This window comes from Mesoplodon densirostris, chromosome 5 (assembly GCF_025265405.1).
Source record: "Mesoplodon densirostris isolate mMesDen1 chromosome 5, mMesDen1 primary haplotype, whole genome shotgun sequence".
NCBI classification, from domain to species: domain Eukaryota; kingdom Metazoa; phylum Chordata; class Mammalia; order Artiodactyla; family Ziphiidae; genus Mesoplodon; species Mesoplodon densirostris.
The window spans coordinates 11,867,218-11,894,522 of record NC_082665.1 but is presented as its reverse complement, the minus strand read 5'-3'; the positions used below and the strand labels follow the sequence as shown (position 1 = coordinate 11,894,522).

Here is a 27,305-nt window from a genome sequence, read left to right as displayed (position 1 = left end):
AGCATTGTAAAGCAACTACACTCCAATAACAATTAGTTTAAAAACAAAAACCAAAAAAAACAAGGCGTAGGAATGGTCTGGTAGAGTGCATTGGAATATTTTTGTAATCGATTTTTCTCCTCTTGACCCTCCCTTTCTCTCCCGCCTCTCCCCCCTTCTCTTATTCTCTGTCCCTGTCAAGACACCCCCTTCCAGCTGCCTGCTCCTCGAAACCTGAAGGTTCACCTGTACAATGCCCAGCAGGCTCTGAGCTGGGATCCCGTGTCCCTGAACAATGACACAAGGCCGGTAGTCTACCAGGTGCAGTATAAATAGTAAGTGACATTTCTGTTGGCATTCTTATGGGAGCTGGGGTTGGGAGGTTGTTACGGAACCTGAGGCCAGCTGCTTGTTCTTGCCTCTTGGCAGGATTGTAAGCAAATCCATGGGAAGCAGATAGTTCTCTTGTACTTTTTACATCTCCAAGGACAGAGATTTCACAACACCCCACGCATCGGAAGGCTGAAAGGATGCTGGCCATCAGAGAACTCAGCTGTCTAACCACATGGCTGCTTAGTTTGGTGGAAGTTGATTCATCAGTTTCAAGAGAAGATGTATAAAAAGCCTTCCTGTCTTGAAAGGGCGAGAGGCATCTTTTGGTCTTCATCTTTTTCAGGTGTCAAAATCTGGTTTATTAGGCTTGTGAGCCAAATTTGGTCTAATAAGGAAGTTATTCATCTAATGAACTACTAATTCTCAGTTTCTAAACTGGTGTTCCATCTTGCGTTTTATTCCGGCCCCTCATTCTGTCTCTCACCTTCTTTTCAAGCTTTTTTACAGTTTGCCATCACTTGATTTGCAGTATAGACACATAGGGGAAGAAGAAAGGCAAAATCCAAGTCCTTGTTTACCTTATTAAATGAATTAAGTGAAGACTAAGTTAAAATTATTGTGGGACTTCACTCGCGGTCCAGTGGTTAGGACTCCACTCTTCCAATGCACAGGGCGTGAGTTCAATCCCTGGTCAGGGAACAAAGATCCTGCATGCCACACGGTGCGCAAAAAAAAAAAAAAAAAAAAAATTATCAGCTAAGTCATTTTTAGATTACTAAATAAGCAAAATTTAAAAAAAATAGGAATGCTGGGGGCTTCCCTGGGGGCACAGTGGTTGAGAGACCCCCTGCCTACGCAGGGGACACGGGTTTGTGCCCCAGTCCGGGAAGATCCCACGTGCCGCGGAGTGGCTGGGCTCGTGAGCCATGGCCACTGAGCCTGCGCGTCCGGAGCCTGTGCTCCGCAACGGGAGAGGCCACAACAGTGAGAGGCCCACGTACCGTTAAAAAAAAAAAAAAAAAAGGAATGTTCAGTGCTTTTGAGAATGTGGCTGGTGGATACAGTGCTGGATCAGGATCAATTATGAGCACAGCCCCCTTAGAAAATAATTCTACTCTTCACTTAGAGTCGTAGGGATGTCCATGTTACTTTTATCCTAGACAGACAATACGACCCCCCCATCAGGAAAAAAAACAAACTTATATTCATGAAGATATACTGATACATTGAAGGGTCTATTCATGTCCATTAGCAGGAAGGTGGCAAACTGTGTCAGGTTAACTTATGGATGAACCCTTAGGTGACCAGTAAAAAGGGTAGTTATGTGTCACATGACAGCAGGTGCAACTGTATGGGATTTGGAATGAGTCTGTGGTCAAGAACAGGCAGGCAATGTAGAAAAGTTACAGATGGTTAATTTGTTAGAGGAGTAGTTTCCAGATGACTTCGTTTTCATCGTGAACTGTCCATTGCAACAATACTTGCTTAACAAAAATAAATTCTGAACTGGGATTTGAGTACTATCTCTGGATCGTATTTATCTATTTCTTAAGTAATTATAAATTACAAACATGATCATCTGTAATAAAAGGACCAGTCCATGAGGACCGGCTACATAATTTGCGGGGCCCGGTGCAAAATGAAAATGTAGGGCCCCTTGTGCAAAAACTATTGGGAATTTCAAGATGGTAAAGCAGAGCTTCAAACCAGGTGCCCTCCTAAGAGTACAGCTTTGTGCCACTGCGCAGGTCACATGCCCATGAAGCTGGCCCTGCTCAGCATTGAGTAAATATGGTATCCTAGAGCCATATAAGAAGATTTCAGTAAGGGGAAGTCACAGCTGATCTGTTGACTAGCATTCCTTAGCCTTGACTGGGGAAGTACATTTGTGGGTTGACAGAGCGCCTCTAAATATTAGAAGTATTTGTTAAAGCCTTTGACAGTTTCACATCACAGACCAACCTGTTTCACTGTGTCTTCTATTCGGAAAGCATTTTGTAGATATTTTATCAGGTTAGAGGTTGGTTTTGGTAAAAGAAACCAAGAGATGTGTTGAATGTGAATGTCCCTATTTGGAAAAGCTGAGGGGGTCCCTGAAAACTCAAACAGAAGCTAATTTTTTTTTCTTTTCCAATTACAGATTTGATCATGGAAGAGGGCCTTTGCTTTTTTTGTTGGTTTGTTTCTAGATGCTTTCACATGTTTAGGACATTTTAGTTACATTAAATAATTTAATTTTGAGGCTCGTGGGACTTAAAAGCTTCCATTCTGTTTCTCTCTAGTAAAACATCACTATAATTATAAATAAACATGCCTCTGTTTTTTGACAGTCACAGTAGCAAAGCCAAAATTACATAGAGCACTTTGTGGGAAAATTTTAAGTTTAAATCAGAAGTTGCAGATCATGTGGCCTAAAGTCTGTGTTTGGTCCACAGTGTTTAATTTTTTTTTTCCAATTAGTGCCAACATTTAAACATCTGGAGATTTCACTTAAAAAAAAAAAAGAACCGAATTTCTGTTTTTTCTTGAAAATAAAGACAGGCAGACAGCAGGGCCCTTTCTAGGTCACACCCCACTTGCCCAGTCTTCCCAATGCATTTTTAAAATTTCATTGTTTTATAATTTTAATAGCAATACATTTTCTTTATAGAAAATGTGGAAAACCCAGAAAAGTAAAAAGAATAAAATTAAAACAACCCGCTGTCCAAGAAAAATCACTATTCTCATTTTAGTGTATCTCTCTAGACATTTTTTTCTAAATACATGCAGTTGTTTGCAAATGTGCCAGCATGTGTGTAAGACTGAAACAAAACTGGGGTTACACTTCTGGGTCCTATTTCCTTTTTTTTTTTTCCTTTTAACTTAATGTAGTTAAGCATGTAGCCACTTTTTTCATACAGTTATTTCTGTGTGAACATTTTTATTCTATGTTCTGTTATATGATGTATCACTCAGGATTTTTTAAACTTTTCCTCACTCACGAGTTGTAAAAATAGTTGACAGTTTGTGACTGTTATAAGTAATGTCCTCAAACATAAATTGTGCCTGATTGTTTTCTTACATTTCTGGAAGATGACTTGCTGGGTTCAAAGGGAAAAAACGTCATCATTTTTGTAAGTGATGTAACAGAGGCTGGACAGTGAAATCATTGGTTGCCCAAGTGTTTAACAAACATTTAGATGGTGCTTACTAGGCACCAGGCCCTGATCCAGGCACTTTCCTGGTGTCCACTGTTTCAACTGTCAGGACAGCCCTGAGAGTCAGATGCTATAGTTCATCCCATCTTATAGATAAGACTGAGGAACAGAGAAGTGAAGTAACTGGAATTTGAACCCAGGTAATCTGGCCCCAGAGTCCATGTGTTTAATCATTATGCTGTTCTCCCTTTCATGATGAGGTTGCTTTCAAAATTAGGTAAAAGGAACAGAGACCATCCACATGAGTACATTGCCAGGAGCCAGGACTACTTGCTGGGTAAGGCTCAGACTGGCTGATTCAACATAAGCCTGGGCAAGAGGGTGGGAGTCCAGACATGGGGCAGTGCCACGCTTGTGAGGCTGTGTCCATTTCATTATCCGTTTAAATGGGGCCCACAGCACCTTATTTTTACCCTTTGCAATTAGATGGGGAGGCCACATTCCAGAACTCCACTTCCCCCCGCAAACTGCTCACCTTCATGTGTCAGCTGTCATTTAAATTTGGATGGCTTGTGCCCTTTTAAACCCCTTTTTTGAGAAACACTTTTAAAAAGTAGTTCTGAAATTCAACGGATTTCTGTGTATTGATTTTGTAACCTGCAACTTTACCAAATTCATTGATGAGCTCTAGTAGTTTTCTGGTAGCGTCTTTAGGATTTTCTATGTATAGTGTCATGTCATCTGCAAACAGTGACAGTTTAACTTCTTTTCGAATTTGGATTCCTTTTCTTTCTTTTTCTTCTCTGATTGGCTAGGACTTCCAAAACTATGTTGAATAAAAGTGGCGAGAGTGGACATCCTTGTCTTGTTTCTGACCTCTTAGAGGAGATGCTTTCAGCTTTTCACCCTTGAGTCTGATGTTAGCTGTAGGTTTGTCATATATGGCCTTTATTATGTTGAGGTAGGTTCCCTCTATGCCCACTTTCTGGAGAGTTTTTATCATAAATGGGTGTTGAATTTTCTCAAAAGCTTTTTCTACATCTATTGAAATGATCATATGGTTTTCATTCTTCAATTTGTTGATATGGTGTATCACACTGATTGATTTGCGGATATTGAAAAACCCTTGCATCCCTGGGATAAATCTGAAGGGGGCAAGCTTGGAGGTGAGGGGAGGAGATGGAACATGGGTGGTCAGTTCCCTGGCAAATCAGGGAGAGGGCCTTTTGCCCCAGTTCAACAGCTGGGATTGGCAGGGAGAAGGTTATAGTACCTTTAAGTATCTGTATAACTTAAAAAAAAAAACCACTTACCCCCTTGTGAAGCACACCACCCCCAGTCTGAGAGGGGGACCTGTGGTTTGTGGTCCCTTTCCCCATTAGGGCCTGTGACCCAAGGGCGTGGTGGTATGTGAGTATGATGGGCATCTTCTGTGGAATCCCTGGCTACACATCTTGATGTGGCTTTCATCTGGTCACCCGCCACATTAGCAGAAGATAAGTCTCCAGGCAGGGTCAGAGGTACATTTAGAAGCACATGTGTTATGTGAGAGCTGGTGGCCGTGACCCCCCAGCCTCATCTCTCCTGTCTCCCCTGGCCTTGCTTTCCAGGCCAGAGTTGCTGTCCAGGGCACAGCCTGTCCCTAGAGGGGACACTGCCTGCTGCCACACTACTGAGGCTTCTAGAGCTACCTCCCTGCCTTTTCTCAAGTCAGTCACCTAAGGACAGAGCTCAGAGTCAGCGAGTAGAATCCCACGTGGGCAGGTGGCATTGGGACTCTGGGGAATGCATTCTCACTTACCAAGATGCATGGCCTTACATTTGGCAAAGTTTTCGTGTGGCCAAGACTCTCTTTAAATGGGCAGCTATGGGGTGAAAACAGACTCTACACCAGCAGGAAGTATGGGTATGGTTTGTATGAACACAGTATCATTCCTAAGACATAGGCTACAGAGGCTGAGTTTGAAGCATTAAAATCAACTGTAGAACAAAACGGCAGAAAATATTTGCAAATCATATATCTGATAAGGGACTTGTATCCAGAATGTATAAAGAACTCTTACAACTCAAAATTAAAGGGCAAATAACCCAATTAAAATATAGACAAAGGATTTGAGTAGACAGTTCTCCAAAGAAGATATGCAAATAGCCAATAAGCACATGAAAAGATACTCAACATCATTAGTCACCAGGGAAAATACAGCCACTTGGATGGCTACAATAAAAAAGGCATGGGCTTCCCCGGTGGTGCTGTGGTTAAGAATCTGCCTGCCGATGCAGGGGACACGGGTTCAAACCCTGGTCCGGGAAGATTCCACATGCCGCGGAGCAACTAAGCCCGTGCGCCACAACTACTGAGCCTGTGTACTACAACTACTGAAGCCCACGTGCCTAGAGCCCTTGCTCCGCAACAAGAGAAGCCACTGCAATGAGAAGCCCGTGCACCGCAATGAAGAGTAGCCCCTGCTCGCCGCAACTAGAGAAAGCCCGCACGCAATAATGAAGACCCAATGCAGCCAAAAATAATAAAATAAATAAATTTATTTAAAAAATAAAATAAAATAAAAAAGGCATAATAACAAGTGTTGGTGAGGATAAGGAGAAATTGGAACCCTCATACATTGTGGGTGGGAATGTAAAATGGTGCAGCTACTTCGGAAATCAGTTAAAAATAGAGTTACCATATGACCCGGCAAGTCCACTCCTAGGTATACACCCCACAGAACTGAACATAAGTTCACAAAGAAATTTACATGTGAATATTCTTAGCATTATTCACAATAGCCAAAAAGTGGAGACAACCCACATGCCCATCAGCAGATCAGTGGATAAACTAAGTGTGGTATGTACGTACAGTGGGACATTATTTGGTCATAAGGGATGAATTACTGATACATGCTACAACATGTATCACGCTTGAAAACATACTAAGTAAAACAGGCTAAGTGAAGGGCACTAGTCACAAAAGACCACATAGTTTATGATTGTATTTCTATGAAATGTCCAGAATAGGCAAATCATAGAGATAGAAAGTAGATCAATGGTACCGTAGGGTTGGGGGGTGGAGGAAATGGAGAGTGATTGCTATAGGTGCAGGGGTTTTCAGGGGATTGTGGTGAGGCTGCACAACCGTGTGAATTTACTGAAATCCATTGAATTGTACACTTTAAATGGGGGTAGTGTATGGTATGTGAGCAATGTCTCGATCAAAAACATCGAATTAAAAACTCATCTCTGGGGAAACTTATATGTGATCAAAGAGAGACTTGTGCAAAGTAAAATCCTTCTTGCCTTTGCAGCAGCACTAGTAGTACCTGGTATGACGTCAACAAAAAAGACAGCAGGGTGGATTGTACGAACCTCACCGGGACTGAGTGTAACTTTACCGCAAACAGCCTCTCGGAGGGTTTCCCACGGCATTTCAACATCTCTTTACGCCTCCGAGCTAAGCTGGGGGACCTCGTCTCTGCCTGGGTAAAGGCTCCTTGGTTCGAACACTATCGGAACGGTAAGACGACTTGGGTACAAACTTCCTTTAACGTTTGCAGGTTTTCTTCACTTTCCCCTTCGTTGAGCGGTACTGACTCCACGCCCCTCCGTCCTGCCTCTCACCCTAAATAACCAGCACCCAGGTGGGTATGATGGTCAAACCCGAGTACTGACCACGGAAGCTGGGGCTAGGGGAGGGTGATTTGCTAGACCTGGGAGTTGTCAAACCGCAGCCTGCAGGTCAAATCCCGCCTGCCAACCGGTTTTTGTAAACTTTTATTGGAAAGAAAATGTGTTATATATGTACAATGGAATGCTACTCAGCCATAAAAAAGAATGAAATAATGCCATTTGCAGCAACATGGTTGGACCTAGAGATTATCATATAAGTGAAGTAAGTCAGAGGAAGAAATATTGTGTGATATCACTTACATGGGGAATCTAAAAAAATGATACAAATGAACTTATTTACAAAACAGAAACAGACTCACAGACATAGAAAACAAACTTATCGTTACCCAAGTGGAAAGGGGGGAGGGATAAATTTGGAGTATGGGATTAAGATATACACACTACTATATATAAAATAGATAAACAACAAGGACCTACTGTATAGCACAGGGAACTTCTAATAACCTATAATGGAAAAGAATCTGAAAAAGAATACAGGTATAACTGAATCACTTTGCTGTACACCTGAAACTAACACAATATTGTAAATCAACTATACTTCAATTTTAAAAAAAAAGTTTTATCGGAATGCAGTTTCCCCATCTTTTCATATACTGTCTATGGCTGCTTCCAAGCTGCAACAGGCGAGCTGAGTAGTCGCAACAGGGGCTGCGTGACCAGTCAGAGCCTAAATTCACTCTGGTGCTTTACTGAGAAAGTTTGCTAACCTCTGTGCTGGAGGGAATACTAGCATATTGGCTTCACTGATCACTGTTACATGGCACAACTTCTTTTATGTTCAGGAAAGATTTTAGTTCAGCCTTGAACAGTACCTGGCACATAGGAGAAAATATCTGTGGAATGATTGAATGAACAGATATGCTCCCAGATATTGGAAGGGAGCATGAGAGTCGTCAGCCACTAGTTTATAGATTTGTTCCTTCAATGATTCATTTTTCACATGGTCAGCCGTGCCTAATGTTTCTCCGGTGTCTATGCAAACACAAAGTATGGAACTTCTTGGGATCCTGATTCAAACTAAACAGAGGTATAAGACAATTGAGGAAATGTGATCACTGTCTAGATCTTTGATGATTTATAAAGCAATTGTTGCTAATATACTTTAGGTGTTGTAATGGTATTTTGTTATTTTTTTAAAAAAGGCAGGGAGTCTAGTCTTTTCAAGATACATACTGAAGTATTTACAGATGCAATGATGTAATGTCTGAGATTCCTTCAAAATAATCCAGAGAGTGGGAGGGGCATGGTGGTCCTTATAAGGTGGATGGGCACAGGAGAAACAAAACTGGTCAGGACTTGACGGTTGCTTTAAAGTTGGGTGATGAGTACATGAGCTTTGTTTACAGTCTTCTCTCTACTTTCTATATGTTTGAAATTTTCTGTAATAGAAGCTAAGAAAGGGACTTTCCTGGTGGTGCAGTGGTTAAGACTCCACACTCCCAGTGCAGGGGGCCCAGGCTTGATCCCTGGTCAGGGAACTAGATCCTACATGCATGCCGCAACTAAGACCCAGCACAACCAGATAAATAAATAAATAAATAAATTTTAAAAAGTTTATTTTAAAAAAAGGGTTTTGCTAGCAATTTGAGGATGATATGAGAAGGCAGTGCAGTCCCTGCTGGCTGGTCTTCTGTGGACAAGTTATTTGTCCTTGAGTGGAGAGTCATCACACATCTGAGCTATCAAGCGTTACCTAAGTGGGAATTAGTGGAGAAAAAAATAATGGTGGTATCAGAAGCAGGACCTGTCATGAAGTCGCTGGTCCAGTGTCAGCCAGCTGTGCTCTCTGTCCTCCCGGCCAGAGTTGGGCAGCCATGTCCTCGGTTAGTTACTGGTGGGGTGTCACTGGTAAACTTCAAGACAGTGGTGTTCTCAGAGCCCATCGCTGCTTTCAGCACTTGCGGTCGAGTCAGGATGGGTAACCAACTTGAAGATGCTTTACTGAGGGTAGAGGGATGAGATGGTGCCTGAAGGGGGCAGGCTTTGGCATCGCATAAACTTGGGTTCAAATCCCAACACTGCCACTTACCGGCTGTTACTCTGGGCAAGTAATGTCCCTCTGGGCTTCAGTTTCCCGCTCTGGGAAATGGGGATGGCCTTCTGTGGTTGTTACATAGATGTGTGTGGACACAGATATAAAGTCTGTGTTGCCAGGTTTAGAGTGATCGCTCAGTCTGTGGACACTGCTATCAGTAATGACCCATAGATCCACAGAGCCCTCCTTCAGGGCCCAGAGAAAAGGCAGACTGTCCGCCTTGCAGAGACAGACTCATCACGTTGGTATCAGATTCTCCGTCTGGCACGCCCTTCAGAAAGGCAGGTCTTTCGGTGCTGACCTTTCAGCAGTTAAGTGATTAGTCATCCAGGCTCCCATGCCCACTCCGGTGGGTAAGCCACAGAAAAGTCTAGAGAATCTGCTCAGCGGGGGCCTGGGCCTGCAGGTCCGCATGTGGTTCCACGCTCCAATCACTTTGCTTTCAAAAGCGTAGCTTGAAGACGTGCGTGCCAGCATCTGTGAGCGGGTTTCATGAGAGCTTTTAGTTACACACAGCTGATCCACTACCATCGCTGTGGTTTGAGGTGGTCCAGGCCCGACCCTGTATCTGTCTGGACTTAGTTCTTCCACCAGAACAAAGGAGATCAGAGGGCATGAGTGGAAACCCTTCAGGGACCAATTACTTTTACACAGAGAGAAAGGTGACCAGAACACATGCCTAACCCTCCCCAACCTGGGAGAACCCAGGGCGGAACGTGGAAGCGAGAGAGAGAAATCCAGCCCCACTTTGGTGAACGCAGAACCGTTCACCGTGATTTGATCATCTGTGTGCGTAGAAGGTGCAGAAACAGGCCTCTTAGAACTTGGAGGACACAACCTGTACTTTGATCCGAGTTCCTCTGGTTAATTACACAATTTAAATGCTCACCTGATAAATGCTGTCTTCTTCCTTCTAAGAGCATATTATGAGCCATAGTCCTTAGCTGTCCTGTGACTTATATGAAAAGCCTTAACAAATAGACGTATGATGGTAATATTTCTCAGTTATTATATTTAAGCATTGTATTAGAAAAAGCTAGAAGATACACGTATTTAAAAGTTTGCAAAGGCCACTTTTGGTGCGCTAACAAAATCTTTTCCCTCTCTGCATGAAAATTTGACCTTTGGGGCTTCCCTGGTGGCGCAGGGGTTGAGAGTCCGCCTGCCGATGCAGGGGACACGGGTTCATGCCCCGGTCTGGGAATATCCCACATGCCGCGGAGTGGCTGGGCCCGTGAGCCATGGCCGCTGAGCCTGCACGTCCAGAGCCTGTGCTCTGCAATGGGAGAGGCCACAACAGTGAGAGGCCCGCGTACCGCAAAAAAAAAAAAAAAAATTGACCTTTGGTTAACCTTCCAGCTCTCTGGAAACCTGATAAAGGTGGCATATGAACCACGTTATTTTTTTTCTTTTTCTTTTTTTATTGGGGTATAGCTGTTTTACAATGTTGTGTTAGTTTCTACTATACAGCGAAGTGAATTAGAGTTCCCCACGCTATACAGGAGTTTCTTATTTGTTATCTATTTTATACATATTAGTGTATATACGTCAATCCCAATCTCCCAATTCATCACACCACCACCCTGCCAATTTCCCCCTTGGTGTCCATCCGTTTGTTCTCTACATATGTATTTCTGCCTTGCAAACCGGTTCATCCCTACCATTTTTCTAGATTCCACATGTTTGTGTTAATATACGATATTTGTGTTTCTCTTTCTGACTTACTAGCATTGCTTATGGTCAGAAGGACCTCGGGTTGGTAAATAGCACTTCAACCAGGCCAGTCTTAACCACCTGGTAGGAAACCGTATCTGGGGCATTGCTGAGTGAAGGGGTTCTTGTAACTGGGCGTGTCCCTTGTGGGGACTCTGGAAACTCTGCTTGTGGAGTTGTGATGAGAAATACTGGCTCTTGTGGTTGAGCCAGGGAGTGCCCTGTACCTGCCGGATGTGGGTGTCAGATCCTTGCATCTGAGCTGTCTCCTAGGGGTGGGCAGGCGTGGCCATGTGGACAACTGTGAGGACCCCTCCTTCCACCGAAGGCCAGAAACCCCTGGTGCCACTCTGTAGCCCCACTGGGCTTCCTGCCCTGCAGCCTTCCAAGTAAATCTGGTGCCCAGAACAGCCTCTCTTAGTCTGAATGCAATCTCATTGCATATATAAATATATGCATGTGTGTATCATACTAAATATAATTACATGCACAATATACATATTCTGTATATATATATGATGTGCATGTGTATGTATATCTATGTATCTACGTATATACATGGACTGATGGATTGATTTTGTTTGTAATTCTATTTCAGCCACCATCGGGCCTCCAGAAGACATCTGGGTGACCCCAGAAGAAGGCTCCCTTATCATCAGCTTTTCTTCTCCCTTTGATGTCCCTGCCTCTGTGGCCTATTTTTTGTACTATGTCTACTACTGGGAAAAGGCAGGAATCAAACAGGCAAGAGCATTTTTCTTCTTTGTTTTTGATTTTCATTTCTTTGGAGTTTCTGGATAGCAAAAGAAAGTCTACTTTACAATGGCCAAGGACACCAGTATCCCCTTAGAGGCTGAGCCTTAGCGGCTTTGATCCTCCTCTTCAGGACCTCTGCTTCTACTCACTGTGCTGGGACTCCCCTCCCACCAGACCCATCTGCAGGGCCCTCTCTGCCTGGTATCACAGGGTCCCCATGGTCTGGGTCTGGACTCAGCCGGTGCCCAGGGTGCCTTTGCCACACTCCGGAGTTCGGGGAGCTTCTGTGGGCCTGTTGCTACAGCAGTGAATTTACTACTGCAGTCTGCAAGTTTAACTATGAATTCTCTGGTTTGAATGGTTTGCAAAGAGGGCAATGTGAATAGGTGAAGTCTACTGGAAGGAGAGAGAGTGTTCTAGGGAGAAGGGCCAGTAGGTTTGAGAAGGCTCGGCACATTTGGGGAACTGCACGTGCTCGGATCCTTTAGAGATGCAGGCCACGTGAGGGGCTGGGGCAGGGTAAGGTTGACAAAGGTGGGTCAGAGCAAAAGGGGTCTGGTCAGCCCTGGGTAGCACAAGAAAAAACTTATGGCCTTTAATCATCTCCAGTACCTGATTATCCAAGCTACTTTTTTTTTTCTCTGTTTTTTGGTCACGCCGCACGGCATGCGGAATCTTAGTTCCCCAACCAGGGATCGAACCCACACCCCCTGCAGTGGAAGCGTGGAGTCGTAACCACTGGACTGCTAGGGAAGTCCCTCCAAGCTACATTTAATGATGTTTTACTACCTGTGTAAACTTCGTGACTTCTTGAGTTCAACATTATTATAATTTTTTATAAGAATAAGAGCTTATGTTTATCCAGAGCTTTCTTTGTGTCTGGCACCGGGCCAGGCACTTTAGATACATCATCTCATTTAACCTTTACACCCACCTGTTTCACAGAGAGGGAAACCAAGTGGTTAAGTAACTTGCCCAAGGCCAGCAACTGACAGCAAAGCAGAGGAGACATCTAGCCTCAGGGTCCATGCTCTTAATTGCTGTTTGTCTCCCACTTAGTTGATGTTTGCACTTGCTCTTCCTTTCTTTGTGGTGAGTGTAAAAACACGGAGGAAGGCAAAACTCACTGAAGAACAGACTCTTAGCAAATAGGGAAGAAAGAAATCATCGTTTCCCAAAATCCCGAGGTCAAGGTCTGGTCAACTGGAATAGGGAAGGCCTGGAAGAATCCAGAAGGGATTCCCCTTTCTCCCTTTCAGCCAGAGCATGTATACTTTGGACTTTCATGAACAAAAGATTCTGGGGCTAAAGTAACTCTGAAAGGCACCTATACGATCTCCATTCCAGCTGTGAGTCTGTATGTCAGGGGTCCCGAAGACCAACCCCTAGATTTGCTCGAAGGATGCATGGGACTCAGTGTATAGTTGTACTCAAGGCTGTGATTTATTCCAGAGATAAGACACAAAACAAAGTCAGCAAAGTGAAGAGGCACATGGGGCAAAGTCTAAAGGAATCCAGGCATAAGCTTCCCTGAGTCTTCCCCTGGAAGTCACCCAGGACACACTTAACAACAAGAGTGACGTGACAGCCCCTGTGAAATCTTATCTACCAGAGAAGCTCGTTAGAGGCTCAGTGCCCAGGGCTTTTATTGGGGGCTGGTCACACAGGCACCCTCTGCCCAACATAGACACCAAAACTCCAGACTCCCAGAGGGAGAGCAGGTGTTCAGCCTAAAAGGCATTGTTTACACACTAAACCACCCTTATCAGTCAGGGAATGGTGGAAACACTCCTCAGATCCAAGTCCCAGATGCCAGCCTTGGGTCAACCTTGCAAGCAAGCCTTTCTAAGGACAGCGGTCTCAGGCCTGAGTGGTAGCTCTCCTCTGCAGTCTCTGATTCTAACTTTTGGAATAGCCAACTGGCTGCCAAAATAAACTCAAAAAGAATGTTGTCCTTAAAATTGCTTTATGTGGCATCAGCAGTAACAATTTTTCTCCTCTGCCGTGGCAGTCAGCATTTCAACTAGGAGGGAAAAAATTAAAGATCAGTTCTAATCCTACTATTCAAATATAATAGGATCATTTTGTATTTTTAAAAATAAGATCATGGGGCTTCCCTGGTGGCGCAGTGGTTGAGAGTCCGCCTGCCGATGCAGGGGACACAGGTTCGTGCCCCGGTCCAGGAAGATCCCACAGGCTGTGGAGCGGCTGGGCCATGGCCACTGAGCCTGTGCATTTGGAGCCTGTGCTCCGCAACGGGAGAGGCCCCAACAGTGAGAGGCCCGCGTACCACACACACAAAAAAAAAGATCATGGGACTTCCCTGGCGGTCCAGTGGTTAAGACTCCGCACTTCCACTGTAGGGGGCATGGGTTCAATCCCTGGTCGGGGAACTTAGGTCCCGCAGCGTGGCCAAAAAAATAAATAAATAATAAGATGATGTTCTATATACTGTTGAAAAATCTGCCTTTTTTCAGTCAACATATATAAGCAGCTTCACCTCCACGTTCCAGAGTGTGTGTGATATTCCACCATTTCAAATGGCTATAGTGTATTCTACTGTAGTATCTCAAAATCAGACAGCAGTCCTGGGACTTCCCTGGTAGCGCAGTGGTTAAGAATCCGCCTGCCAATGCAGGAGACACAGGTTCGATCCCTGGTCCGGGAAGGTCCCACATGCATGCCTCGGAGCTACAGAGGCCACAGACCGCAACTACTGAAGCCCGCACACCTAGAGCCCATGCTCCGCAACAAGAGAAGCCACTGCATTGAGAAGCCCGTGCACCGCAATGAAGAGTAGCCCCCGCCCGCTGCAACTAGAGAAAGCCCGTGCGCAGCAACAAAGACCCACAGCAGCCAAAAAAAAAAACAAAACCGAAAGCAGTCCTTTATGAGAAATCCTATATTGCCGTAATATAGTATTTTTTTTCTCCTTTCCCTGTGGAACAGTGACAGTTTGTCCGAGGTGAGAGTGAGGGGCCATTGACTGACCATGTGGAGGTGACAAGACCCGAGGGAGGGTAGCAGCAGGGAGGGAAGGAGGGGACAGAATCCGCTAAGAATTTGGGACCCACCTCTTTCCTGATGACATAAATCACTCAGATCATTTCGACCAAAACTATAAAAAGAGTCAGCACATTTCAGTGAAAACCAGAAGCAGATTGGGAACCAAAGGAACATTATTTCCTAGAATGCCTTTTTTCCTTTATTTGTTGACTAACTTCAAGTATCTAGATGAGATTAACCATGAAATACAAAATGTTCATTTGAAAGGAGGAAATTTCGTCCTAGAAACTGGGATTTGCTAAATTCCAGCTTTGGACCCTCCATGGCTGTGATGGGGCTTCGGCTGGGCCCTCAGACCTCACAGCCAGAAACACAGCTCTAATGCCATTAGCATCTTTCTTGACGCTCACCAATTTTCACATAAAAAATTTGTCTGCTCTAAGCATAGGTGATACATATAAAATTGGTATTCTGTTTCTTTAGAAACAGAATTACGTTCTTCTTTGGTTATTGTGTTCAGTGTGAATTTGAGGAAACATTGGAGAAGATGGAAGGAGCTTGACCATGTCTATGTGGGTGATTTTCAGGCGTGGTTCTTGGTGTTTTTTACGTAGGTGACACGCCCTTGCAGGAGCAACTTCATCACGTTGAATGATTTAAAACCCTTAAGAGTATACTGTTTCCAAGTCAAGGCGGAACTGTTTTTGGCAAAAGAAAACGTCTCTAGACCTGGGCATTTAAGCAACATATCTTGCTCCGAAACAACAGTGGACGGTAACGTATGCTTTCTTAAGTCCTTTCTGAGCTGGGAACGGAACACTCCTAAAATAATGCAGTCAGGGATTGCTTACTAGGGGGAGGGTGGTGAGAGTGGGGAGACCCAGAGAGAAGGGACTAGGACAGCACTTCACTGTAGACACAACAAGCTCGTGCTGAAGTCTCCAGTAGCCAGAGCTGCCGGCCAGCTAACGCTTGCTTTGTTTCAGGATTGCCTTTACTATTAATTAAAGCATACACGGCTGGGTGGAGGAGGGGCAGTATCCATCCAGTTTACTGGGACATGAACTCTATTTATTGCAGTGGTGGATGAGAAATTACCCGATGTTTGTATCGTGTGTAGGATGGTCATCTTGTTGACTTTTATGTCACCTCTTTAGCCTCTACCAAGCTTCAACAAGTCATCCTGATCTCTGTGGGAACCTTTTTGTTGCTGTCAGTGCTGGTGGGGGCCTGTCTCTTCCTGGTCCTGAAATACAGAGGCCTGGTTAAATACTGGTTTCACTCTCCACCAAGCATCCCATCACAAATAGAAGAGGTATGTGTGTACACATCTAAAAGGGTGACGTGTCAGCCTTTCATGCCCCCCTGGTAACACCTAAGAGTAGAGCAGTGGACAAAGCCATGACACAGAGATTTGAGTTAAAAGCAGCACTTGGGGGCTTCCCTGGTGGCGCAGTGGTTGGGAGTCCGCCTGCCGATGCAGGGGGCGCGGGTTCGTGCCCCGGTCCAGGAGGATCCCGCGTGCCGCGGAGCGGCTGGGCCCGTGGGCCGTGGCTGCTGGGCCTGCGCGTCCAGAGCCTGTGCTCCGCAACGGGAGAGGCCTGCGTACTGCAAAAAAAAAAAAAGCAGTACTTGGTTATTTGTACACCCATGTTCATAGCAGCATTATTCACAATGGCCAAAAGGTAGAAACAACCCAAGTGTCCACTGACAAATGAATGTATAAATAAAATGTGGTGGGAGTTCCCTGGCAGTCCAGTGGTTACGACTCAGCGCTTTCACTGCTCTGGCCTCAGGTTCAGTCCCTGGTTGGGGAACTACGATCCTGCAAGCCACAGGTGCAGCCAAAAAAACAAAAGAGAGATGTGGTTTATACATATGAATGGAATATTACTCAGCCTTAAAAAGGAAGGGAATTCTGAGACATGCTACAACATGGGTGAACCTTGAGGACATTATGACAAGGGAAATAAATTAGTCACAAAAAGACAAATACTACATGATTCCACTTATATGAGGTGCTTAGAGTACTCACATTCACAGAACCAGAATGTAGAATAGTGGTTGCCAGGGTCCAGAGGGAGGGAGGAAATGGGCAGTTACTGTTTAACGGAGACAGTTTCAGTTTTGCAAAATGAAAAATGTTCTAGGGACTTCCCTGGTGGTCCAGTGGTTAAGACTCCACACTCCGAATGCAGGGGGCCCGGCTTCAATCCCTGATCAGGGAACTAGATCCCCACATGCTGCAACTAAGACCCGGCACAGCCAAATAAATTAATTAATTAATCTAAAAGATCTAGAGACAGATGGTGGTGATCATGGCCCAACAATGTGAATAGACTTTACATTTCTGAGCTGTACACTTAAAAATGGTTAAGATGGTAAATTTTATGTTATGTGTATTTTACCACAATTAAAAAAAAATTGGGGGGCAACTTCCCTGGTGGTCCAGTGGCTAAGACTCAGCGCTCCCAATGCAGGGGGTCAGGAAATCCCCAGGGTTCAGGGACCTAGATCCCACATGCCGCAACGAAGATCCCACATGCGGCAACTACGACCCGGCACAGCCAAATACATTAATTAATTAATTAGTTAAATAAAGTTAAAAAAAATTTTTTTTTAACTTTTTTAATGGCACGAGGTTGGCCAAAAGGTGGGCTGGTCTGGCCCGGCCAGGAGATCGGCCGCAGTAGGTCCCTCTGGAGACAGCACGACAGTCCCAGGCTTTTGGAGCCTGGCTGGAGGGGACATGGACCAGTGGGGACAGCAGTCGAGAGCATGAGCTTTGGGTCAGACAGTGTGCAGGCAGGAGGATTCTAGAGTAAACGCACCCAGAGCCGTGAGTTCAAAGCTTTGCATGCCGAGTACACGGGGGATGTTACCAGTATATTAAAGGATTTAAGAAAGAAAAGTGGAGCGGGTAGGTCTTATGGAAAGTCTTGTTTTCGTGCCCAGCTCCAGCGACCCCCTGAGGCTCTGCAAGGGAACCAGGCCCTCTGAGGAGACAGCCAGGACATTCTTGGGATTAGAAGCTAGCTGATAGAAGCATATTTAGAACTATTTGCTTCTGGAGGTTCATCATTCTGCAGTAAAATCAGGGTACTGGAAAAGTACCTGGAAACAGAACCTTATGTTGTTGTATCTAGTCTGTAAAGACAGAGTGGTGCTTCTAGAAAGAGCTACAGTCACTTGTTTTCCTTCCTCTGTCATGAGGTGTTTAAAGTACACAGACGTTATGTGAAGCACATGTTAAATTCCCTACTGGAACCTCCATACAAATGCTGCAGGATTCCACTTCTATCAAGAATCTAAATAGAATAATAGTCAAACTCATAGAAGCAGAGAGTAGCACAGTGGTTACCAAGGGCCAGGTGGCAGGGGGAGCGGGGCGTTGCTTTCAAATGGTATAAAGTTTCAGTTATGCAAGATGAATAAGTTCTGGTTTCTGCTGTACAACATTGTGCCCGTAGGTAGTACTGTGTTGTGCACTTAAAACTGTGTGAAGGAGGTAGAACTCATGTTAGGTGTTCTTACCACACACACAAAAAAACCTTCCCTGGTTAATACTGTCACAACGTAACAGCTCTCAACTCAGAATTTTACTTGCATCAATAATTTCTGTCTCGGGACTTCCCTGGTGGTCCAGTGGTTAAGGCTCCAAGCTTCCACTGCAGGGGGCACAGGTTCAATCCCTGGTCAGGGAACTAAGATCCCACATGCCACGTGGCACAGCCAAAAAATTTAAAAAACAAACAAACAAATAACTGTCTCACAGAACTAGCAGCAGGACCCTAGCAAGTGAATTTACTACTAGTTGTTCCTTCGGTGCTTGAATCTAAAACATAAAGTCTTTCGGTTCACTTTTCTGGGAAAGTGTGAAAAGTCTATATGAAAGGTCACTGAAGTTACATGAGAATAATGAATCAGGTTTCACTTATATTTTTGAGGTTTCAGAAGTGCGCGTGATTCGTGGTCGTTGGTCTTCTCATCAGCCAGCTCTAAGCTGACTGTATTTCAGTATCTTTCAGCATTTCCAAGAGCCAGGCAGTTGGTTCTTGGTAACTGGGTAATTGATGGCTAAGCCCAGAGCCGAGGCAGGAGGGCCAGGGCGAGTTCAGGCCCGTGGACCAGCACTTTGCCTTGAGGACCTGCGCTTTCTGATGCGCCCAGGGCTGCATAGCCCAGACCCTCTGCACCCCGTGTGTTGTGTGAAGTAGAACCAACCAGTGGATGGAGCGGCTGAGAAAAATGCTCGTGAACTTTCCCTCTTTGCCCCCATGGTAGTTGAACAAGAGGCTCCATTTCCTCCTTCCCTGAAAAGTTAGAATTCCAGAGACATCTTAGGATTAATAATCCACAAGCCCTCATCCAGCGCAGCAAGTCAGAACTTGCTTTTCCTGAGTTACGCCCTTTCATGCTTTCAGAGTATTCCCTGGGTTGGCCCTTGGATTCGTGTGAGTTATTGAGGTGGGGGGTGAACAGGGGTTCCGGTTTTAGAAGTTGCTTCGTTGGTGGACAGAATTGGAAGTTATACCTGAATGAAATAGGATTATGCCAACTAAAACTGAAGTATGAAGTTCTGGTATTTGGAACCGATAAACAAGTTATGATAATGGTGTTCAACCTTTTCAAGTATTTAAAGGATCCAGCTCAGCCCATCTTAGACGCCTTGGACAAGGACAGCTCGCCAAAGGATGATGCCTGGGACTCTGTGTCCATTGTGTCGTTTCCAGAGAATGAGCAAGAAGACATTCTCCAAAACACTCTGAACCAAAGCACCGATCCAAGCCACCAGCCCGTGGAAGGAGGACCCTGAGACAGTGAAGCTGAGGATGTGCCTTTCAGGACTTGATGGAGCCCACTACTCCTTATTCCTGTCGTGAAAAGACCCGGGGGTGCCTGGGGAGAGGTCGTGGGTCCCGTGGGAGAGAAAAACTTACTTTTTTTAAACAAAGAATTTCCTAGGGCTTCCCTGGTGACGCAGTGGTTGAGAGTCTGCCTGCCGATGCAGGGGACACGGGTTCGTGCCCTGGACCAGGAAGATCCCACGTGCCACGGAGCGGCTGGGCCCGTGAGCCATGGCCGCTGGGCCTGAGCGTCCGGAGTCTGTGCTCCGAGACGGGAGAGACCACAACAGTGAGAGGCCCGCGTACCACAAAAAAAAAAAAAGAATTTCCTAAATCCTACAAGTTTCTAGACCGATTCTACATACCAAAAAAATTAAGGTTTCTCTTAAACACTAAAAAGGCCCATAATTATTTGTTATCAAAATGGCTGTGGCACCCCTCTGATATTTTGTACATTGTGGGTGGGGCCAGGCGGTCAAGAGACAGGGTCCTCTCCTGGCTATGGCAAGGAGCTTGGGCCCCTTGGGCAGGTCACCTAAGCTGTCCCAGCCTCTCCCAACAAGGGACACTGAGTGTCCTGGCTTAAAATGTGATTAATCCTGTAAATAGTTTCCTATTAATTTAAGGGTCATTTTTTTTTCAAGCTAGAAATAAAAGACTGTATAGTTAACTTTTTAAAAGTCTGTGAAGTTTTTTCCCTTCACCTTCTATTTTGGTCTATTTTCTGCAAAGTTTCAACTTTAAAAAATGACTATATCGGGCTTCCCTGCTGGCGCAGTGGTTGGGGATCCGCCTGCCGATGCAGGGGACGCGGGTTCGTGCCCCGGTCCGGGAAGATACCACATGCCGTGGAGCGGCTGTGCCCGTGAGCCATGGCTGCTGAGCCTGCGCGCGTCCAGAGCCTGTGCTCCGCAACGGGAGAGGCCACAACAGTGAGAGCCCCGCGTACCGCAAAAAAAACAAAAACAAAAACAAAACAAAAAAAATGACTATATCTAAATTTTTGTTTTCTTAAATAACACCCAGTAGAGCTACCCAGAGGCCTCATGGTCACGCAGCAAGAAATTTTGACCTGTGTCACTTGATTCCTTGAAAAGTTAGGAAGGGGATTCTCAGAAGCTGCATCAGTGCTGCATTTGTACGTGATATGTCACATGTGTAGAGCAAGGCATGTAAAGAGAATTAGGCAATGGGCAATAGTGATAGCCACTGGACCTGCAAGTCTTCTGACGATGCAAGTATTGATGGGTTATTTTGTTCAGAGGATATTAATTAAAAATCCATTTACATGGGGGCTTCCCTGGTGGTCCAGTGGTTAAGACTTGACGCTCCCAATGCAGGGGGCCTGGGTTCGATCCCTGGTCAGGGAACTTCATCACACATGCCGCAACTTAAAGATCCTTCATGCCACAACTAAGACCCAGCACAGCCAAATAAATAAATAAATAAATAAAAGAAAATATATTCTAAAAAAAAAATCCATATATATGACTCTTAACGTTTAGGAAATGGATGTGTAGCTTCACTCCTCCCCTCCAACACACACACAAAGTGACATGTTGCCGTAAGGTTGCTTGAGAAAGAAGCCCCTACTGGCAGCCTAACCTTGACAGTGGGAAGAGGCGATGCTGACAGGAGGTATATGAAGCTTCCAGCACTGGTTGATAGAACCACCTTCTCTGTCTCCGTTGGGGCCCTGTGCCTCTGGTGAGGAATTGGCTCTTGGGCTGACTTTCTAGCCAATCATTGTGCACCCTTCCATCCAGGGTGACATGAGAGAAAAGGACACCCACCCACTCCAGGCGAGTCCCCTTGTGAGATGTCTATTGATGAGGTGCACCTTGAGTTGGGACAGGTTTGGAGAAAGAGTTAGTAGAGGGAAATGGTAAAGACCTCCCTCAAATCATTTAGGAAAACATAAGATAGAAGAGCTTCCTCTGTTGGGCCACACAAAGCAGCCCAGTGAGGACAGGAGGACATGCATACAGCAGGAAGAGAACCGGTTAAGAGTCTGAACCCAGCAGAAAGGGGGACAGATCAGCTCTGTTAGGAATAAGCTCTTCTGTGCCACCCTCCATAAAAGGAGGTGCCAGCTGGTCGGGGGCAAGCAGGCTGGCCGTGGGGACCAGATTCTGATAAGGCTGAACTGGGTTCGGGGTGGAATCAGTCCAGTGTCCTGGGGCAGACTGGGGTTCAGGCCCAGAAAGGCCCTTCTTAATTGCAGGCAGCAGCTTCAGTGAGTGACAGACTCAGAGCCCAAGCCCAGGGCCAGCGCTATTTCCAGGTGCCACTCAGGGGCCAAACTCTACAAGGTTATTGCTTTATAGGGGAGGGGCTACAGGGGCCAAACTCTACAAGGTTATTGCTTTATAGGGGAGGGGCTACATTGACACCCAGCTGGGTTCACCAAGCGTCCAACCGTGCTTCTCCTCTCAGGCCCGCGCCATCCTTCCTCAGTAAGCATCCCCAGGAGGCACGGGGCTGGCCTGTTATCCAGCCCCAGGGAGAAAGGTCAGGAATTATTTGAGTAAGGTACTCCTTTTTAATAGTATTTTCCAAAAAGAAACACCTGGTTCTACTTTGTCAAATAAATGACTAAGCAATGGGATTGATACTTATACTAACTTGGGACATTAATTTCTAGTCAAGCTAAGTAATCATGTTTGATCTGGAAACAGTCTATAAATTACCTATAACAGGGCAAACTGCCGCCCACATGCCAAATCCAGCCTGCTCCCTGTTTTTGTACAGGCTGTAAGCTAAAAATAGTTTTTACATCTTTAAATGGTTGAAAAAGTCAAAAGAAGAATAATATTTCATCACACATGAAAAGTATATGAAACTTACATTTAAGTGTCCATAAGTAAATTTTTTGGGACCCAGTGATGCTCATTCATTTCTATATAGCCTATGGCTGCTTTTGCACTGCAAGGCAGAATTGAGTAGTTGCAAGAGACTGTTTGCCTACAGAGCCTAAAATATTTACTACCTGAACCCTTACAGAAAGAGTTTGATGACCCCTGATCTGTACAATGCAATGTTCATTGTATAGGAGAAAACAGACTCACTTCCATTATTTAGGTTTATACAGTTACAGAAGGTCCCTACAAGACCCCATTTGATACTGAGACTGTTTAATTCAAGGCTCATATATTATACAGGAGGAGGGGTATTTGATTCTTGCATGTATTCTATAAAGCACATTATGGACGATGTACCCTGGATACAATTTAGGAGTATGAAGATCAATGGAGGAAAGTAGGCCCTACGTCAATAACAGGTCACCCAGAGATGACGGGTGAGTTGGACCAAGGATGCTGCTAGCCCATAATGTACCGTTATGTGAATTAGATAAGACATCCATCTTTCAAGACACTTTGATGTGTGCCACGAATTTTCTTCTTAAGTGAACATACGATCTCCTGCACTTCACCGTGAATAGCGCCCCCTGGGGGTTCTGCAGCGCTCAGCTTGCAGATTGCAGACAACTTCAGAGCCCTGGGACAGGAAGCTGCTGGGTGAAGCCCTCTTGTTCTGGATGGTGCCAAGGCCAGCAGGGCGAGGAGCTGAGGGACATGGAGCTGGAGAGGGGAGGCCCCCAGGGGGGGTTGGAGGAGGGATAGGGTCAGAGAAGGGAGACTGTCTCCATATCTGTAGGTCACTGGCTGGTGCACTGTAACTGGAGAAACCGCCGCTGCTCTCTCACCAGAAACTACCAGCGTGGAGAACAGCACAGGTCCTAGCCCGTGATTGGGGCATCTGCCTTTGTGACTTTTATTTCAGTTACCATCACTTATCTCTGTCCATAGTGTTTTTTAAAAGTCTGCATAGTCACTAGTTATGCTGCTTTCAACTACTGGTAAACAACTGTATATCCCTAAGGTGCCCCAGGGCCCTCCAAAATAACTTTGCTTTACGCCAGAAAGCCTGTATTTTAGGCGAGAACATCCTAAACCGTCCCAACTGTTTGGTGAGAGTTCGAATCCACACAGGCACCTCCCCGTGAAGCAGTCAGACCTCCCGCTCCTCAGTGCTCACAGGCTCTCCTAAGAAGCAACAGCTCTCTGATGGGGATACAGTAAAAGTGACCTCTTCCTCCTTGCTTCCAGTTTGTGGTGAGGCAAGATGGCCAGCTGCCTCGGGAGGGCACAGAAGCTGGTCAGAGTGGATACTTGGAGCAGCACTTGGCTCCGGGGAGGGATCTGGTCAGTGCCATTCGCCGACACTCTAGGAAGACGGAGATGCCACCTAAAATTTCAAACCGATGATGAAATACAGGCAGGAGTGGCTTCTCCAGGCCCCCCATTTATTAAAAAAAGGGGGGAGGCAGACCCCCCAGGGTTTCTTTACGTACATACCCCTGGTTAAAACATAATCACTTGCAAAAGACATTAACTACTTTTCCCTTGTAATTAAATAGTGCTGTGAATAAAAATTTATAATAAATATGAATTGGACTTGTTTCATGTTTGCATTCAAGTGAATAGAACTATTTGATATCATCCCTGTAGAAAATAAGTGTACTTTTTGTAGTTGAGAGCATGAGAGAAGGCCTAAGCCCGCCAAGAGCTGATTAGTCCACATAGGACTCTGAGGCCCTTGCCAATGGGCAAGTAAAGGGCCTGGCATAAAATTCAATTAATCAATTAAACCGATATGCTTCTTTACTAGCTCCTTTCTGAAGTGTTGCTGTGAACCTTAGTATGACTGTGTGTAAGTGCAGCTACCCCAAACACTTCTTAAGTGGCCAGCCCCATGCTACAACTAAAAGATGAACACAGCACCGATAGTCAGGGCCATGTGTACATCTGTATAGGTTGTGCACTGCACAACCCCAGGGGTGCCATTTATATAGACAGAATAAAAATGTATTTGGTTCCTTTGAGACTTAGAATTTCCTCATGAAAAACTGTCAAAATTAATGGTAAGGTTTCCATGCTAACTTGCAAAATCAGTTTTAAAACTTATTACACACCAAAAAGCCACTAGTAGACTTCAGATGGTAACATGAATTTCTTTTTACTCTATGTTTTCCAGCGATTTTCTAAAGAATATTCCTTTACATAATGAAATAATGAGAATTCCCTGGCAGTCCAGTGGTTAGGACTCCGAGCTTCCCCTGCAGGGGGCACGGGTTCGATCGCTGGTCGGGGAACTAAGATCCCGCAAGCCATGCAGAGCGGCCAAAATAAATAAATAAAATAAAATTTGATGAAATAATGTCACAAATTTTGTATAAAATGAAAGCTCAGTGCTCTGGTCCAAGAGACACTGGGATGGAAGAGACTGAAAACAGGCAGATTTCAGGATAATGTTATACACTCCCCCTCTCCCCCCACATCTGGGTTTTTCTTCAACCAGACAAGAAGCATTTATATATGTAAAGAGTATAATTTGTTACACACAAATTGTGTATCTCCTCTGTCATATCACAGGGCCACTTTAGTTCAAGTCTACATACTGCTGTCAGTAAAAAGTACAACAAACATGTTCTGTTTGACTTATTAATCAGTCTCTCTCCCCACAAGGTACTTTAATAATTATAAAGGAGAAAAATAGCTACTTTACAGTGGAGATACCTGGTGGACACGACCTTGAGCATCAAGGCAGGCAAAGTTAAAATTACCAGTACTGGGACAGATGTGTGCTTGCTTTGATGTCCTGAAAACATAACCTCTGTGTTATTCCTGCTCAAACTGTATAACCAGAATCTACTCCTGATGGGACATCAGACAAACCAAAATTGAGGGGCATTCTACACAACAGCTGGTCTGCATTCTTCAAAAATACCAGTCATGGGCTTCCCTGGTGGCACAGTGGCTAAGAATCCACCTGCCAATGCAGGGGACACAGGTTCGAGCCCTGGTCCGGGAAGATCCCACATGCCACAGAGCAACTAAGCCAGTGCGCCACAACTACTGAGCCTGTGCTCTAGAGCTCACAAGCCACAACTACTGAGCCCACGTGCCACAACTACTGAAACCCACGCGCCTAGAGCCCGTGCTCCGCAACAAGAGAAGCCATGACAATGAGAAGCCCACGCACTGCAACGAAGAGTAGCCCCTGCTCGCCGCAACTAGAGAAAGCCCATGCACAGCAACGAAAACCCAACACAGCCAAAAATAAAAACAAATAAATAAATAAATTTATTAAAAGAAAGAAAAGAAAAGAAAACCTAGTCATGAATGACAAAGGTTGAAGTTGTCCAAAGTTAAGAGCCACTAAAGGGCCATGACAACTAAATGCAATGTGTGATCACGGACTGGATTCTGGAACTGAAAAAAACTTATTTTTCTTTACTATAAATCATACTAGTGGGGCACTTGGCAAAATTTGAATGAAGTGCTTAGTGCTGTATCAACGTTAACTTCCTGATTTTGGTATTGTACAGCAGTTGTGATTTGGGGAAATATACACAGAACTATTCAAGGGTAAAGAGTCATCCTGTCTGCAGCATACTGTCAAATGTCTCAGAAAAAAAATAGACTCAAGCAAGTGTGGTAAAATGTCAACCTTTGGGGAATCTAAAGTTTATACAGGAATTCTCTGAGTTATTTTTGTAACTTTCCTGTAAGTCTGAAGTTATTTCAAAATAAAGTTAGTCAATCTCTACGTTGATAACTTTCATAACAGGAAGTAAATACAATTAGCCTCATACTGAATCCCTTTTTGTCACCTGGACGAGGTGCTCCTAAATCAAAGATCTGGTGATCTCTGCACTGACATAATCCATGGGGGTCTAGAAGGCTTGCCCTGCCACATTGACATGTAGAAATTTAAAATATCCTATTTACTGCAGCTTAAAGAATTGAAGAGGCATATACTATCATCTAAAAACCCTACGGAGCAGTTTGAATCATGGCGCGACGAAGCCGTAGGCGGCAGGTTCTTGCTGGGTATCTGACTAGTCCTTTCTCTGCCTTGCTTGTTTGAGCTTCAGCAGAATTCGAAATGGCTGGCGGCAAGTCTGGGAAGGACTCCAGAAAGGCCAAGACAAAGGCGGTTTCCCCCTCGCAGAGAGGAAATACGCTGGGCCGTATTCATGGACACCTGAAATCTAGGGCGACCAGCCATGGACGTGTGGGCGCGACTGCCGCTGTGTACAGCGCAGCCATTCTGGAGTATCTTACCGTGGAGGTACTTGAATTGGCAGGAAATGCATCAAAAGACTTGAAGGTAAAGCGTGTTACCCCTCGTCGCTTGCAACTTGCTATTCGTGGAGATGAAGACTTGGACTCTCTCATCAAGACTACGATTGCTGGTGGTGGTGTCATTCCACACATCCACAAATCTCTGGGAAGAAAGGACAGCAGAAGACTGTCTAAAGGATGCCTGGATTCCTTATTATCTCAGGACTCCACATACTCTAACAGCTATCCAGTGCTGGTGATTCCAGTGGACTGTATCTCTGTGAAAAACACAATTTTGCCTTTTTGTAATTCTGTTTGAGCAAGTTGAAAGTTTAATTAGTTTTCCAATCAACCGAATTTCTGCATTCTAGTCTTAACCTTATTTAAGTGTTACTGTGGCTTCAAAGAAGCTATTGATTCTGAAGTAGTGGGTTTTGATTGAGATGACTGTTTTTTAAAAACTGTTTGGATTTTAATTGTGATGTAGAAGTTACAGTAACAGACATTGGGTTTTGTACTGACATTATTTCCACTCCGGTGGATAAGCTTAATAAAGGTCATATCCCCCCCAAAAATAAAACAAATTTTTAAAAAATTAAAAAAAATTAAAACCCTATGTAAAATGACTTAAGCTGTGTTAAATCTGCTACCAAAAAAAAAAAAAGTACTGGCAGGTTCAAAACAAAAA

General features: G+C 44.8%; 1 protein-coding gene and 1 pseudogene across 1 annotated transcript in view; both read left to right on the top strand.

Moving 5' to 3' along the window:
• Positions 1-20,167, top strand: part of IFNGR2 (interferon gamma receptor 2) — a 35,483-nt gene extending 15,316 nt beyond the window's left edge. Inside the window, exons 2-7 of the mRNA XM_060098538.1 lie at positions 182-314; positions 6,749-6,957; positions 11,477-11,622; positions 15,255-15,414; positions 15,798-15,955; positions 19,274-20,167. Of these exons, the coding sequence (XP_059954521.1) occupies positions 182-314; positions 6,749-6,957; positions 11,477-11,622; positions 15,255-15,414; positions 15,798-15,955; positions 19,274-19,456 (989 nt within the window). The 3' untranslated portion in view covers positions 19,457-20,167. The remainder of the gene's footprint in view (positions 1-181; positions 315-6,748; positions 6,958-11,476; positions 11,623-15,254; positions 15,415-15,797; positions 15,956-19,273) is intronic.
• Positions 20,168-25,038: 4,871 nt separating this feature from the next.
• LOC132490938 (histone H2A.Z-like) lies at positions 25,039-26,907 on the top strand (annotated as a pseudogene).
• The last annotated feature ends 398 nt before the right edge of the window (positions 26,908-27,305 follow it).